At 33.7% G+C, this 18,063-nt stretch overlaps 1 protein-coding gene across 2 annotated transcripts in view; it reads left to right on the top strand.

Moving 5' to 3' along the window:
- Positions 1-17,650, top strand: part of LOC132109912 (platelet-derived growth factor receptor beta-like) — a 42,544-nt gene extending 24,894 nt beyond the window's left edge. For both annotated transcript variants that reach the window (XM_059516365.1, XM_059516364.1), the window contains exons 8-23: positions 17-132; positions 1,073-1,196; positions 2,580-2,788; positions 4,298-4,392; positions 4,476-4,608; positions 6,291-6,395; positions 6,480-6,590; positions 6,704-6,860; positions 7,355-7,521; positions 9,868-9,983; positions 11,120-11,242; positions 11,351-11,462; positions 12,328-12,427; positions 12,617-12,722; positions 13,663-13,901; positions 17,032-17,650. In XM_059516365.1, the coding sequence (XP_059372348.1) occupies positions 17-132; positions 1,073-1,196; positions 2,580-2,788; positions 4,298-4,392; positions 4,476-4,608; positions 6,291-6,395; positions 6,480-6,590; positions 6,704-6,860; positions 7,355-7,521; positions 9,868-9,983; positions 11,120-11,242; positions 11,351-11,462; positions 12,328-12,427; positions 12,617-12,722; positions 13,663-13,901; positions 17,032-17,149 (2,131 nt within the window). In that variant the 3' untranslated portion in view covers positions 17,150-17,650. The remainder of the gene's footprint in view (positions 1-16; positions 133-1,072; positions 1,197-2,579; positions 2,789-4,297; positions 4,393-4,475; positions 4,609-6,290; positions 6,396-6,479; positions 6,591-6,703; positions 6,861-7,354; positions 7,522-9,867; positions 9,984-11,119; positions 11,243-11,350; positions 11,463-12,327; positions 12,428-12,616; positions 12,723-13,662; positions 13,902-17,031) is intronic.
- Positions 17,651-18,063: the final 413 nt, after the last annotated feature.

Genomic DNA, 18,063 nt, shown 5'->3' with positions numbered 1-18,063 from the left:
TCTGGATCTGCTGCAGGTTTGTCAGCACACTGACCCTGGTCAGGATCCGACTGGAGCAGATGGGCCTCTACACCGTCAGAGTCCAGAACCAAGATGACTTTAAAGAGATGAGCTTTGACCTAGAGGTGAAAGGTGAGACAGTTCGACATCTATTTACACACCACCCCCATTTCCTGAAAACAGACACCCGTTTAGGACTGGACCGAGAATCACACCAGCTGCTGGAGTACTGTGAAACTGTTTATTTAATTCAATTTCATTTCATTACATACATTTTTTTTTTGGTCATTAGTTCAAATTCATTGGCCAGATATTTATGTTTACTATTTAATTTGTTTAATTTAATGCAATTCAATACTGAACATTTGTTAAATGTAATTAAATATGTAATAATATTTAAATAGTTTAATTAAAATTTTCATTTATTTTTACAAATAATTTGACTTAGTTTAATATGTTAATTGTTTAATTTAATCGGATATTTCATGTAATATTTAATTAGTTAATTTAGTGTAATTAAATGTTTAACAAAATGTTTAATTCAATTAGTTGAATTACATTTTTAATTTATTTGATAATTAATTTGACTATTGAACATTTTAATTATCGATTTTATTCATATTTCATCTTCTAAATGTAATTAAAATGTAACAATTAGTTGAATTTAATTACAGGGAATTTATTTGATAATTAATTTAATATTTTTTTGTAGTTTATTTTTTAATATTTCATTTGTTTAAATTAAACAAATGAAATATTCTAATAATGTAATTAAAATGTAACAAAAATATTTGTTTAAATTAATGTATTTATTTGATTATTTGATTAAATTTAGTATCTTAATAGTTTAATATTTAACATATTATTTAATTAATTTCATACATTTAAATGTCATTTTATACTCATTTGTTTAATTTAGTATAAATTAATATTGAATTCAATATTTTATTTAATTTAAATAATAAACAAATATATTACTCATTACATTGACTGTTCACCTTTAAGCTTGTTGATCAGTTACCTTCTCATTTGTTCTGTGAGGTTCTACTGATGTCACTTCCTGTCTCTGTAGTTCCTCCTCAGATAACTGAACTCTCTGACCATCAGCTGCCGGGTAAGAAGCACGCGGTCACCTGTGTGGCGGAGGGAGTGCCGTCTCCCAGCATCCAATGGTTCAGCTGTGACCGCATGCCCAAGTAATCAATGACGCACCTTCATCATCATCATCACAAATACATCTTATATGAATCTGTGTATTTGTTGAGCAGCACAAACTGTGTTTAGCATACGCGATGCAATACTAGATCATCAGCCAACATTTTATAATATTTCCCCTTTAATGACACTCATTAATATTTAATATGAGCTGTTTGCGAGATGAGTAAATATAAAGCTGATGAGTTTGCACAGCACTCAGAAAGCATTACATAAACACACAAATCAGCGTAATGAAGGCAAACAGTCGATCAGGCTGCGTCTGTCCATCATCCAATCGCTGCACACACGCTGATTAAAACAGCGAAGAGCTGCGCAGAAATACTTCTGTATGAATAATATATACAGTAGCAGACTTGCTGTAACAGCCATTAGTGCACACCTCTTCATGGGTGCAGCACACTTATGAGGGTGGGAACCTAACATATATAATGCATGCATATTATTGGGTGTGTTTGTTCTGGTTCGTAAGTGGTCTTTGTGCTTTTTATAAAAGTACATGTTATATTAAGTATACAGATTTCAATTTTTTATTTGTTTGGGTGGATTCATAATTGCGTAACATAATGCTCAGTATCTACAGTATGTAACCACTGTATACACAAAATGTACACACTTTTTCTCTATGGATGAAATACCCAGATGTGTGTGTGTGTATTTATTTATTTACTTATATTTGATTTTTGGATTATATCTGTGTTTGTGTGTGTGTGTGTGTGTGTGTGTGTGTGTGTGTGTGTATATATATATATTATATATATATATATATATATATATATATATATATATATAAGCATATACTGAATGCTAAACATAATGTTACAAAAAACATATCTTAGAAAAACTGGACAAAAACTGGACAAATGTACTTATATTGAATTTTTAAATTAATTTATTAACTTTTGTTTAATATTAAGTTTGTTTAATTTAATTGTGATTAATTAATGTAATTAAATAAAATACTAAAATATGACAAATCTAACTATTAACATATTAAATAAAGTCACATTAATTATTAAATGCATAATTAAAACGTTGCCCAATGTAATTTAATTTTACAATTATTTATTTGCTAATACATTTTACGTCACTTATTGTGTTAATAGGTTAATTGTATTTATTATTTAATTAGTTTAATGAAATTAATGATATTAAATATAATAAATATATATTTTCTCACAAAAAATGTGAGAAACACACACACACACACACACTCACACACATATATATATAAATATATATATATATATATATATATATATATATATATACAGTAGTTATTTTTTTCTTAAGTAGGTAGCATGCAGTATATACTGTACAGTATGCAGTAATCAGTACACTAGTGTTCTGTCTGGGGTCATCAGGTGCAGTAACAGAAGTGTGGCGTGGAGCCCCCTGGTGGAGGATCCTGAGAAAGTCAGCATCCAGACTACCGTCAGCTACAACATCACACGCAAGATCCACCAGGTGCACAGTCAGGTGACTCTCCTGCGGCCGCAGCTGCTCACCATCCGCTGCGAGGCCCGCAACGAGAGAGGAGCCCGAGCCCGAGACATCAGACTGGTCCACAGCAGTGAGTAACGTGTGTGTGTGTGTGTGTGTGTGTGTCGGGAGGGAGGGTGTTAAAGCCTCATTGTGAATGTGTGAACTGAGGATCTGCTGAATGGAGCAGCACCCGTGGAGATCAAACACAGAAGGACTTTGGCTGTAATGCCATGATCCTCCAGGACTGCTTTCATTAGCCGCGTGAATGTGGCGTGAAACCCGTTGAGCTCATTGAGAACCTGATACTGGTTCAGCCGTGAGAAAACCCAGAAACACAAACACCTGCCAGAGCTGCGGGAAACGCTTCTTATTGACTCTGTATGTGAGGCCACATTCTTATACATGAGCCGGACGCCTTGATTTAAATTCAACATGAGCCTTCTGTCTCCTCCCATTTTAATTTAATAACTCTACATATTTTAATGTGAAATTGATATTCAATGAGAAAAAAAGTAGCACTGGACATGATTAAATAGTGAAACCTATCCAGTCTCTGTTTCTCTATGTGACAAGTGATTAGAAATACACACACACACACACTCACACAAACATTTTATTTTATTTTAAATAAACAACGTAACATCAATTATTTTTTTCATTTTATTAAAAAATATACTTGTTTCCCATTTATTGACTGATTGGATAGTGAAACATGTCTCTGTGATATATAAATATATATATATATAATTTATAGCATAAAAGTGATATGATATTTTTAGCACAAGAGATAGACGATACACATAAAAATTTTATTAAATTTCATTGTATTTATTTACTATTTAATTCATTTATTTTACTTTATAAAATAACTGACATATGACATGTAACATCTGAAAATACAGTAATTGAAAATACAAAAATGTAGTTTAATTTAAACAAAAATACTATCGTAATAAATATAAATAATATATATAAATTGCACATATATATATATATATATATATATATATATATATATATATATATAATTATTATTATTATTATTATTATTTTTTTTTTAAATGACTTTGTGCCCCTTTAAGCATCCTTAATTTTTTGATAGTTTATTCATTGAGGTTTTGTTTGTATTAATATTGGTGACTGATGTAATTTGCTGTCTCTATAGTTCTTCATCAGTTAACAGGAACTTTTTATTGACACTATATATGATATGGAGCCTGGCTGTCTTGATTTGAAGTCACCTTAACCCTTTTACCTTTTAGTCCCATTACCTTTTACTTTTTAGTCCCATTTTACTTTTAGATTTTGACATATTTGAGAGTAAATTGGATATTCAGTGAGAAACAAATAACACAGGACATCAGTGATAAACCATAAACTGTCATGATAAAATCTGAATGATTTAATGCCTCTATATGTCAGAAAATACATCCAAAGTTCACTTATTTTAAATGTAAATAATTAATTAGCTAATTCTTTTTATTTAAGAATGTACCCGATGTCTGTTAGTATTTGACCGGGTGGTGAAAAAAAGTGTTTCTTAATGAAGGTGTTTGATGAAGATTGTGAGTTGATAAAAGCTGTGTTTTCTGTCCAGCGTTGTTTTCTCAGGTGGCCGTTCTCGCCGCAGTCTTAGCACTGGTGGTCATCGTCATTATCTCCATCATCATCCTCATCGCTGTGTGGAGGAAGGTCAGTGACTTCACATTCTGTCTGAGACTTAGCATTTAGATTTCACATTACTGAACTGGAACTCCACGTTGTTTTCCCTGCAGAAACCGCGCTATGAAATAAGGTGGAAGGTGATCGAATCGGTCAGCTTGGATGGACACGAGTACATCTACGTTGACCCAATTCACCTGCCCTATGACCTGGCCTGGGAGATGCCACGGGACAGTCTGGTGCTGGGTGAGAGCGGGGCACACTTACTCTCTAGTCTAGTCTTTTCTGAACACTCAGATAGAAGCTTTTCCTCTGAAAAATACTAGATTATTTTAAAGTGACATATCAATCTGACTTTTTCCATGTTTAAGTGCTATAATCGGGTCCCGGTTGCATCTATCAACCCAGAAAATGTGAAAAAGTAATTTTTTCTTTGGTAAGCCTTTCTCTGCAAGCTTGTAAAAAAACACGCTGCTCAGATTTCTCTCCTCCTGTGATGTAGAAAGAGGATTTCATTATAATATTTCTGTCCCTTAATCTGTAAGTTTCCACCCACATTGTGTTTTCTTAAGCGTCAACAGCATGGCAAGAGTTTGAGCAAAGCTTGTTAACTGTTCTGTCTTTGGCTGCACAGACGAGCACAGAATGCTGTTTAGAGTCCCTGCCTCAGAGGAGATAACAGATAGCAGTGGATTTATTGATTCATTTTTACTGTATATTACGCTGCTGCAACACAGATCTAATATAAAGATGAGATTTGTTTCCCAGCTTTACAGACATAACCGACTATGTTTGTTACTTGTGTGCATTTTTAACATAAACTTGTGTGTGTTTGAGAGTTTAAGTGCAATATGACATGAAATAACTTAATTTATTACTCGCATGCCATGTGACAGCCACTTTCTGTGCGTGTACTTCAGATGTGTGCGCTCAGAAAACCATATATCAGACGTTTGAACTAATATGGTTTAAAACCATAGACTGTATAAAAACATGGACGTAGTTTCCATGACGTCACTGACTCCTGATGAATTTCTGAAGCTCAAAATGGGCGGAGTCACCCAGCTCATCACTGGCATCACTCCTGGGTAATCAAAATGGACAAAGAGGCGGGAGCTGGTTGCTAAAACCACGCCCACCCTAGCTCGATGGTAGTCACTCAAGTGGCCACGCCCTTAATTATGCAAAACGTTAAGTCTTAATATAATTTAAACGGAGGAGTTATATAAAAATTCACCCCCCTCACTGTTGTCATGAAGGGTCATGAAGAAAACCTCTTTTTGAACCAGGCTGTAAACGTGTTTTTTTCTGCTGTAAATTTGGCCATTTTAACATGGGGAGTCTATGGGACTGACTCCCTTTTGCAGCCAGCCTCAATTGGCCAGTCAATGAATTGCAGTTTAAGTCACTTCTGTGTTGGCTTCGAGAGAGAGAGAGAAGTAGGTTGCCACTCATTTAAAACACGTGGTTTCGGCACGATAGACATTATAATCAAAACCAAACTGATCAGAATTGCCAGGTTTTCACAACAAAACCGCCCAGTTGCTACTCAAACCTAGCCCAAAAATAGCCCAATTTCGTGGGAAAACCGCAGACTTCACAACACAGAGTATCAGCAATACCATCTGTAAAGGCACAGTCCTATTCTGGAAAAGGGGGCGGGGAGCAGCAGCTCATTTGCATTTAAAGAGACATGCACGAAAACAGCATGTCTATGCTTCCACTCAAAATAAGCATTTTCAAAATGATAATAAATGATCTGTGGGGTACAGTATTTTGAGCTTAACTTCAAAGACACATTCTGGGGACACCTGACGCTTATATTACATCTTGTAAAAAGGTCCATAATAGGTCTCCTTTAACAACTATTTAGCAGCTTCCTAGCAAAAGCTGTCTATATGTTTTTGTACTGAAATGTGTTTCTTCAGGTCGGACACTTGGATCTGGAGCGTTTGGGCGTGTTGTTGAAGCGACGGCGTACAGTCTCGGCCGTTCCCAATCTGCCACTAAAGTGGCAGTGAAAATGCTGAAATGTGCGTGTGAGACACTCGGTTACACACACAGGTATGTGAGTGTGATTGGTAGTTGTAGTTAATCATGTTGTGTGCTCACTGCAGCGACGGCTCGGAGGAGCGAGACTCAAGCTCTGATGTCTGAACTCAAGATCATGAGTCATCTGGGTCCTCACCTCAACATCGTCAACCTGCTGGGCGCCTGCACCAAACACGGTGAGCAGACAGTCAAACTCTCCTAGAAGTTTAAAGCTGCTTAATCTACTTGGGTCAAATATTTTGATGTGTTCTTTTCAGATGTGTTGTGTATTTGTTTATTTGCTCTGCAGGTCCGATCTATCTGGTGACAGAATACTGCCGCTATGGGGATCTGGTCGACTATCTGCACAGGAACAAGCACAGCTTCCTCCAGTACTACGCCGACAAGAACCACATCGCCAACGGCAGCCAGATCAGTAACGACAGCGATGTGCCAACCGGGAAAGAGTAAGAGTGCATTACAGACGAATGAACATGTGATTTCATCTTTCTATTGCACGTATCAGTCAAAAGTTTGGAAGAATTACGATTTTTTTAAAGCTTTTGAAAGAAGTCCGCTCACCAAGACTGGATTTATTTGATTAAAAATACAGTAAAAATTGTGGAATATTATTACAATTTAAAAATAACTGTTTGCTATGCGAATACATTGTCAAATTTAATTTATTCCAGTAATTAAAGCTGATATTTTTTAGCGTCATTACTCCAGTGTCACATGATCCTATTAATGATAAATTAAAATATAGTTGCATAGAAAACAGCTATTTAATTAATAATAATTTTAACAGTTTTTATTGTATGTTAAAACGAATAAATGCAGAAATGGTGTGCACAAGAAGAATATATTCCAGCGTTTTTACCAGTAGTGTATGTTTAAAGTGAAACTGTAGCAGGTGATGAAGTAACCGAATGTAATCAGGTCATGTATCTGTGCTCTGCAGATATGTGTCGTTTGGCAGCGAGTGTGATGGAGGATATATGGACATGACCAAAGACAAGCAGACTGAATACGTGCCGATGCAGGAGCTCACGGACACCATTAAGTACGCAGATATCCAGCCATCACCCTACGAGTCTCCTTACCAGCAAGACATCTACCAGGAGCAAGGTACACACTCCACCTTCAGATCAACTACAGCTACAAGCCTCTCAAAGCTCAGATTTGACCTTCTTAGAGCAGCATCTACAGCAACCACCCAAGAAAACCTGAAATATCTATAGAAAACTATAAATTAAATATATACACTAAAAATATGAATTCTAAAACATAAAACTGTTCATTGCAGTTATTAATCATAATAATTAAAATACAGTTATTGCAAAAATATCCTTATATAGACACCTATATAACATTAAGCAATCATAAATGAAATATATTAAAATGTATAATATATAATAAATGTATATTATATGTATATTATATTACATATATATGTATATTATATATATGTTTATTATATATATATATTATATATATAATAAATATATATATAAATGTATAATATATAATAATATAGGTAAAATATATTGATTTAAATATGAATGCTAAAATATATACAGTAAAAAAAATTATATATTATATAATAATTATAAGAAACATAATTTCTAATTATAATCAATGCTGAAATTAAATTCTTTTGTGGAAACTGTTTGGGGTCAATAAGAAATTCATGCGTTTATTCATCAAGGACGCATTAAATTGATCTGTGAAAGTGATATTACAGTCATTTATAAAGGTTCAAAAGATTTCTATTTTAAATAAATGCTGTTTTGAATTTTATGTTTAGCGAAGAATCCTGTAAAAAAAAATGTATCACGTTTTTTCACAAAAATATGAAGCACCACAACATTTTTAAGATTAATAATAATCAATAAACAATCATTTCAGAATTTTTTATTTTTATTTAAAATATAAATTACATAAAACGTTGCATTTTTAATTGCATCGCATTTATTATTAATAATAATCACTATTAACAATTCCGGAACATCTTAGAAACACATAGCAACCGCCCTGACCCCTCAATTATTAAAAATGCAATGCAATTAAAAATGCACAGTTTTATATATTTTATAGTTTAATCATAATAAGCAATTTGTTTTCAATATTTAAAACATTCATTTGCTGAAAGGTCTGTCACAGGGTTTATTATCAACACTGTCACACTTGGTTTATTCACATGAATTTCCATAATCATTGATTTAGCACATAAACAAAACAGTCCTTATTGATATTTGTTGAAAGTCTCGTCTTGTTGTGCAGATGTACTAGAAGCTTCTTTAAACATTTTAACTAAAGCTCCCATCATGCCTCGCTGTGTGGTCTTTGGCCCTGTGTTGCTGTGAAGGTCTTCAGGTTGAGCACTGACGCCATCTCTGTGACACAGAGATCTCTTTCATAACTGATGCTCATTAAAGTTTCACTTCCTCCTCTGACAGGATGTGCCTGGAACTTCATGAAACGCTTGAGGTTTCTGCACAATTCAAATATTATGACTAACAGTCTCATTGTTTATTTTTGTATTTATTTATGGTTTGAGATGTTTTAATTTGAGCTGAGAGGATGTCAGGGTGAATTAGAAAGCCCTCATGAAACAAAAATATTTTATTGCTTAGTACTTTTGACTTTTTTTCCAGTAGAAATATCTATTTATTTTTAAATATAGTCACTTGAGAAGCAAAATGACATACTAGTAAATCTTGTTTTAAAGTGCTAAAATAACTGAAACTAATAAATAAAAGAAATAATATTGAAGAGATATATGTATAAAAAAAAAAAAAAAAACGGTTAACAAAAATACTGAAACTTTAACTGAATTTAATGACAGAAATAAAATCTTATTCAAAATATAAATTGTAAATTAACTGAGTTTTGGCCTAAAAAAGGGAAAAATCTGTCCATGGAATTAGAATATATATATATATATATATATATATATATATATATATATATATATATATATATATATATATATATATATATATATATATATTTTAAATAAATGTAATCTAAAGATAAGATATAAAAACTGTAAAAAAAATTCTTTTTTATCTGCAATACAATATAAAAACTGTAATGTAATCGGCTATAAAATATAAAAAAAACTGAAACTTATTTCATTTTAGCTAGTTTTTTGAAAATTTATTGAAAATTCATTTTCATAAAAATGATTAAAATAGGAACAAAAATAATTCTTAAATATAAAAATAAAATAAAATTCTAATTTAAGTGACTTGATGCTTAAAACAGGGAAGAAAATGTCAGTGGGCTAAGAAAATATAATAAATAAAATAATAAATAAATAAACTTGTTTTTTCTTTTGAATGAAGATTCTTTTTTGACCTCATTGACAGATACAGTGTTTGTCATTGGTTCATAATTAAACACAAAGTGATCAGCACTGCATGTTTTCTGTGTTTGTAATCCGATCAAATGAGTGTGTGTTAATCACAGGTCACAGGGTGGACCGGTCTCTGGTCATCAGTGATTCTCCGCTCCTCAGCTACACTGATCTCGTGGGTTTCAGTTATCAGGTGGCCAAAGGCATGGAGTTCTTGGCCTCGAAGAACGTGAGTGTCTGACACACACACACACACACACACACACTAAATGAACACAAATCATTGACTTCTGTTGTTTAATACTAAGCCTACACCCAAACTCAGACCCTAAATCTTTATCTAAGACGTCCACTAAAAGAGATTTAGTTTTTCCTGATGACAGTTTTGTCTCGGAGGTAAGCTAAAGCTAAAGCTAAGCGCACACATATACAGGAAGTGTTTACAAAATGTCACTATTCAAATATTTCAACTGTAAAAAATAATGTTCTTCCTCAGTATTGCTTTCTTGTTTTTGTTTTTTTTTTTCCAATAAAATTTCCAAACATTATTAAATAATTAGCTTCAGATAAAAAACAATTACTTGTAATATTAAGACTTAAATGAAGTGAGTTTATGATTCAAACAAGAACAGATATCTGACAATGGGGTTAGAAAAATAAACTAGTTTTCCTTTTGAGTTAAATCTATTTTTCTGTATTTATTTGTAAACTCAGTTCATTTAGAGAAAAAAGCTAATTCATCTTAATTTACAAATGTTTACTTCTAATGAAAAACAAGACAAAAATACTAAGAAATAACTTTTTTGCAGTCCAGTGAATGAATTAATTTAGATGATGTAGAAAAGCAATTTAATTCACATAAAGTGAACAGTAAAAATACAGAATACAGGAATAATTGTTTAAACTTATTTGACTACATTAAACATTTTATAACAATTACCTTGTTGACTATAAATGTGTTTATACAATTTACAACATTTCAACACATTTCACAGTCTGTCTCCACAAATGTCTATTTTCTTCATTTCATATCAGTCCAGGGCAAGTCGAAGTGTTGCACATTTTACCAGGCTGCATGCACCACTGAACATAAAATCTGTAAGACAAGATCAGATTGAGAGTGTGCTGTGCTGAGATTGTGTTGTGCTGAGTGTATAATGGAAAAAGCTAGTAAAACTGCTAAACATGAGACCTAAAATTATAACATTAATCCAATTACTCACCTTCCACCCGAAAGAGTCTGTCATGCAGGTTTTAATATGAACTCAGATCACCATCTACTGAACGAAACGGGAAATGCATCCCTAGGAAGCTGTCTGACCTTGTTCTTTGAAGCAGTGAATAAACCCTCTCTCTGTCTGTCAGTGTGTGCATCGGGATCTGGCAGCTAGAAATGTCTTGATCTGTGAGGGCAAACTGGCCAAGATCTGTGACTTTGGACTGGCCAGAGACATCATGCACGACAACAACTACATCTCCAAAGGCAGCGTACGTAGATCCGGCTGTTTCTACTGTCTCTACGACTGTAATAAACCACAGTAGAATCAAACACACAAACTCTGATGCTGACTGAAGAGAGTGTGTGTTTGTCCACAGACGTTTCTTCCTCTGAAGTGGATGGCACCGGAGAGCATCTTTCATAACCTGTACACCACGCTGAGTGACGTCTGGTCCTATGGCATCTTACTGTGGGAGATTTTCACTCTGGGTCAGTCTGTTCGCTTATTATTTCTCCACACTGACTATGCATTCATGCTATTGTGTTTTATAAACGTTAAATGTTAATCTCCCAAATAGAAATGAACAGTAAAGTATGTTTTACCTGAAATGTGTGATATATATATAAAATATATAGAAAGTATGTATTTGAAAGTGTGTGTGTATATATATATATATATATATACAGTATATTAATAGTATATGAATTCTGCTGAAATAACACTGGTATAAATGTAATGTAAAAATACATATATAAAAATATTATCTAAAAATAATATTTTTTTATATATTGTATAAAAAATTATATAAAAATGTATATACAAATATTATAAAAAAAAAACAATAAAGCACAATTACTTGAAATTTAAATTTAAATATAAACAAATAAAAATAAAAATGTATAGTATCTCAGTTACACTAAAATAACTACAAATATCTTTGTAAACATTACTAAAATACAACTGTTCATTGTTAGTTCATCTTAGCTCAGGAGCATTAAATAATATATTTACGTTATATTATATTATTAGCATAAAATAATATAATATAACAGTTACAGTTACTTTTGATATTAACGGTGTAATAAAAGTTGAGATGACCATGAACCAAGATAAAAATATTCTTTAGAAGTATTTTTATTGTTAGTTCATATTAATGTAGTTAACTAATGCGATCAACTAAAACCTTATTGTAAAGTAATATTAATTCTTTCATAAGGAATGTTTGTTTTTTGTCTTAAAACAATGACTCATAAACACAAGCGCTTACAGTTGAATCACTAAAAACTAAAGCATCTGTTCTATTTCTCCTTGATTTTCTGCTTTTTTGAAACATGAAAATTGGTGATTTTGCAGGAGGAACCCCGTATCCAGACCTGCCCATGAACGAGTTGTTTTACAGCGCTCTGAAGAGAGGATACCGCATGGCCAAACCCTCGTACGCCTGCGAGGACATGTATGTTTAACTACCTCTATACTGACCTGAACATTAACTTACAGCCTGCATGCTTATTATTGCACATGGTCATCTAGTATATCACTCTTAAGTTTGTTTTAAAAAAGAGATTCTGGAAAGTTCTTGTGGCTTTTGTGAATGAATGAGGGCAGATTTGGAGTAATTGCTGGTGGTTTTGTTCCTCTGCAGTTATGAGGTTATGAGGAAATGTTGGGATGAGAAGTACGAGAAGCGTCCCGAGTTCTCCTTTCTGGTGCACACCATGGGGAACATGCTGTCAGACGGATATAAAAAGGTTTGCTTTAGTTCCTTGTTTTATTTCCATGGCTACTGATTAGATTTGCAAAGAAATTCTAATTGGAATATTCATTTCCTCAGTAATTATGTGGTGACCAATTTTTCTTAAATACTTTCTGAAACAAAAAATGCAGAATTTAAATTGAGTTATCCATTCAAATGGGAGTGATTTTTAACTTAAATATTTTAAACTGAAATATTTAAAAAGTAATAATTCAGTTAGCTGACACAAATAAGCTTTCCATTGATGTATGGTTTATTAGGATCGGACAATATTTGGCTGAGATACAACTATTTGAAAATCTGGATAAATATTAAGAAAATCACATTTGAAGTTGTCCAAATTAATTCTTAGCTATGCATATTACTAATCAAAAATTAAGTGTGAATACATTTACAACATGTATTCAACATGGAACATGATCTTTACTTAATATCCTAATGATTTTTGGCATAAACAAAAATCTAAAATTTTGACCCCATACAATGTATATTTGGCTATTGTTACAAATACACCCAATTGACTTGAGACTGGTTTTGTGCTCCAGGGTCACATTTAAGACATAAAATAGAAAAATCGAATCTTTAAAATATTAACAAAAACTATAATAGTACATCAATGATACAAACATAGAAAAACTATACAAATGATACAAAATCCAAAATATTCTCCATTAACTAAAACTTGATTGAGATTCGAGAACCTCTGAGTCCTCACATTGTGTCCCTGGATCATAAAACACACACATGCTCTGGGTTTATTTGAAAGACACACAAAAACCCCTTTTATTTGTAGGGCATGTTTTGTTGAGTTCAAGCCAATAAGAGTCTTTTTAATTACAATTGTTCCTTCTTGTTACACAAATGTGTCATTAAATGTCTACAAACACATCAAACTGATTTGAGTTGAGATGAACCATCCTCTTGTGTCTCTTCAGAAATACTCTCAGGTCAGCGAAAGCTTTCTGAAGAGTGAACACCCCGCGGTGGCCCGTGTGAAGCCGCGTGTCCCGTCTCCGTTCCCCAACACCTTTCCATCCTCCGATCTGAGCCCAAACCCCACCCCCCGCCCGCAGGTCGACGGAGAGCTGCACAACGAGTACATCATCCCCATCCCCGATCCCAAACCAGAGGAGGAGACCCAGGACGGGCCGGTGCTGATGGAAATCCCCTCGAGGTAACGCTGACTTCCTGTGAGCTCAAAAATAAATCAGACGATTATAAACCGTGGAGGATGAAGGAAAGATGAGCCATGGCCTCTTCCTCTTCCTTACACAGGGATCACTTCTCTTTTTATTTTCAAAAGGGCATGATTAATGTTCATCTGTGCCAGTGGGGCAATTATAACATGTACTTAAAGTGAGTGAAGTGAAGTGACATTCAGCCAAGAATGGTGACCCATACTCAGAATTTGTGCTCTGCATTTAACCCATCCGAAGTGCACACACACAGAGCAGTGAACACACACACACACACACACACACACACACACACACACACACACACACACACACACACACACACACACACACACACACACACACCCGGAGCAGTGGGCAGCCATTTATGCTGCAGCACCCAGGGAGCAGTTGGGGGTTCGATGCCTTGCTCAAGGGCACCTAAGTCGTGGTATTGAAGGTGGAGAGAGAACTGTACATGCACTCCCCCCACCCACAATTCCTGCCAGCCCGGGACTCCTTTCGTCGAAACAACCTTTCGATTGGGAGTCCGACTCTCTAACCATTAGGCCACGACTTCCCTCATGTGTTTAATTGTATACATTTTTTATGTGTGTTCAGTGTTTTTTTTTTCTAAATTATATTTCTAAATTATAAAATGTAATATATATATATATATATGTATTTTAGATACATTAATTTGATCAACCGAAATAAGTATATTACAAAAATATCTGTACATCCAATTCATGCAATCCATCCATCCATTTGTCGATCAATATTATATAATATAATATATATCTATATAGTGTTATATATCTTATTTGTTATGTATCTTATTTTTTATTTAATTTATTAATACTGTAATCAACACATTCAGTGTACAGTTGAATACTGTAATAAATAGTATAAATATTTATGTAATATGATGAAATTGAAAGTATATATGTATGTATGTATGTATATGTTTGCCTGTATGTATATATAATATAATTATTACAATAAGTATTATATATTACTTATATATATATTATTAATATAAGTAATTTACAAATCTAATAAATGTATATTTTATTCACAATAGAATATAGATAACATATCAAATGTTGAAAGTGAGACATTTTGAAATGTCATGACACATATTGGCTCATTTTGGATTTCATGAGAGCTACACATTCCAAAAAAGTTGGGACTGGTAGCAATAAGATGCCGGAATAGTTAAATGTATATACAGTATAAGGAACAGCTGGAGGACCAATATACAGCTTATGATGCCAACATGATTGGGTATAAAAAGAGCCTCTCAGAGTGGCAGTGTGTCTCAGAAGTCAAGATGGACGGAGGATCACCAATTCCCCCAATCATGCGACATTAATTCCCCCAGGAAATCTCAACATGGGCTCAGGAATACTGCCAGAAAACATTGTCGGTGAACACAATCCACAGTGACATTCACCGTTGCCGGCTAAAACTCTATACCGTATTTTCCGGACTATAAGTCGCACTTTTTTCATAGTTTGGCTGGTCCTGCGACTTATAGTCAGGTGCGACTTATTGATCAAAATTAATTTGACATGATCCGAGAGAAATGAACCAAGAGAAAACATTACCGTCTACAGCCGCGAGAGGGCGCTCTATGCTGCTCAGTGCTCCTATAGTCTACACTGAAGACATAGAGCGCCCTCTCGTGGCTGGAGACGGTAATGTTTTCTCTTGGTTCATGGTTCTAAATAAATGCGACTTATAGTCCAGTGCGACTTAGATGTTTTTTCCCCTCGTCATGACGTATTTTTGGACTTATGCGACTTATACTTAGGTACGACTTATAGTCCGAAAAATACGGTAGGTCAAAAAAGAAGCCTTATCTAAACATGATCCAGAAGTGCAGGTGTTTTCTCTGGGCCAAGGCTCATTTAAAATGGACTGTGGCAAAGTGGAAAACTGTTCTGTGGTCAGACAAATCAAAATTTGAAGTTCTTTTTGGAAAACTGGGACGCCATGTCATCCGAACTAAAGAGGACAAGGACAACCAAAGTTGTTATCAGCGCTCAGTTCAGAAGCCTGCATCTCTGATGGTATCGGGTTTAATGAATGCGTGTGGCATGGGCAGTTTACACATCTGGAAAGGCACCGTTGATGCTGAAAGATATATCCAAGTTCTAGAACAACATATGCTCCCATCCAGACGTCGACTCTTTCAGGGAAGACCTTGCACTTTCCAACATGACAATGCCAGACCACATTCTTCATCAGTTACAACATCATGGCTGTGTAGAAGAAGGATCCGGGTACTGAAATGGCCAGCCTACAGTCCAGATCTTTCACCCATAGAAAACATTTGGCGCATCATAAAGAGGAAGATGCGACAAAGAAGACCTAAGACAGTTGAGCAACTAGAAGTCTGTATTAGACAAGAATGGGACAACATTCCTATTCCTAAACTTGAGCAACTTGTCTCCTCAGTCCCCAGACGTTTGCAGACTGTTATAAAAAGAAGAGGGGATGCCACACAGTGGTAAACATGGCCTTGTCCCAACTTTTTTGAGATGTGTTGGTGCCATGAAATTTAAAATCAACTTATTTTTCCCTTAAAATGATACATTTTCTCAGTTTAAACATTTGATATGTCATTTATGTTGTATTCTGAATAAAATATTGAAATTTGAAACTTCAACATCATTGCATTCTGTTTTTATACACTATTTTTACAGTGTCCCAACTTTTTTGGAATATAATATAATATAATATAATATAATATAATATAATATAATATAATATAATATAATATAATATAATATAATATAATATAATATAATATAATATATAATTGTATTGTATTTGTGACAAATAATTTCACATAAATTATTAATCTGTTCCATGATGTTTGACCATGACAGCAATGTCTCAATACTTGGTTACAATTTTCAATACTACATTTGTTTAATACGAAGAATTCATAACTTTTCTTTGAAGAGCTTGTCTTCTATATGAATGTAAAAATTGCCTTTTTTTTTAAAGAATGCGCTCATTGTTAATGGCTCCTCCTTGAAGTTCAGACTTCATAACACTGTGTGTGTGTGTGTGTGTGTTATTGTGATGTTAAAGGTGTTCTTCATCTCTATTCTAAAGCTCATTTAGTTCTGATGAGGAGACGGTGTCCATGGAAACCCCGAGCACTGAGCCTGAGCGTGAGGATCTGCTGCCAGATCATTCTGGAAGTCCAGAGGTGGAGGAGAGCTTCCTGTAACACACTCCTGCTTCCTGTCATCAAGTAATTTTAATCTACATTTTGAGCAGATTTTTATCAGATGCATCAGAATGATATGCTAGAATCCTCATGTGCGCTTAAAGAGCATCTGTGAAGGTTGAGGCTTGAACCAGACCAGTTTTTGTATTCTTTTTTTACTAAAGTGGTACAATGCAGTATTATAAACTGCAGAAGGCAAAGCTACAATCAGCTGATATGTACATTAGTGGGGTTACTTTTTGTGTTAGTCATTCTCAGCATTTTTGAAATTAAGTGCATAATTCATTTCTTTTTCTTTTAACTTTAGATTTTTTTTGTCAAGATTCTTGTAGCAAACTTGCACTTTAATGTTTATGAATAATTGAAGCAAATAGATTATACACGTGATTATTTGTGATTTCATTTTCTAGTTGTACATTCAGTACAGAGAAACGACAGAACCATGGAAGCCTGATTCCACCAGATTGAAAAAAATAGTAATTGCGACATTTTATCTCAAAATCATTTATTTTCACACAATTCTAAGAAAAAAAAACACATATAAATTCAGAATTCTGAATAGCTTTCTTGCAATTTAGATTTAGTTTTTTCTCTGATTTCTGAGTTTTCACAGTGTGGAATTTTTTTCTTTTGCAACTGCAAGTTTATATCACAATTCTGACTTTTTAATGCAATTTTGAGTTTCTCACAATTCAGGTTTTTTTAATGCAGTTATGAGTTTTTATCTCACAATCCAACTTTTTTCTTTTGCAATTGTAAGTTTATTTCACAATTCTGACTTTTTTCCTCACAATTGAATTCAATCACATAATTGATTTTTTCTTTTTTTTTCAGAATTTACATCTCACAGTTTTGACAGAAACTCAGAATTGAAAAATGGCACAACTATGAGATAAAATCGCAGTTATCTTTTT

Source organism: Carassius carassius, chromosome 29, assembly GCF_963082965.1.
Source record: "Carassius carassius chromosome 29, fCarCar2.1, whole genome shotgun sequence".
Classification (NCBI taxonomy): domain Eukaryota; kingdom Metazoa; phylum Chordata; class Actinopteri; order Cypriniformes; family Cyprinidae; genus Carassius; species Carassius carassius.
Note: the sequence above shows the minus strand (reverse complement) of the source record. Positions and strands in the feature narration are given on the sequence as shown.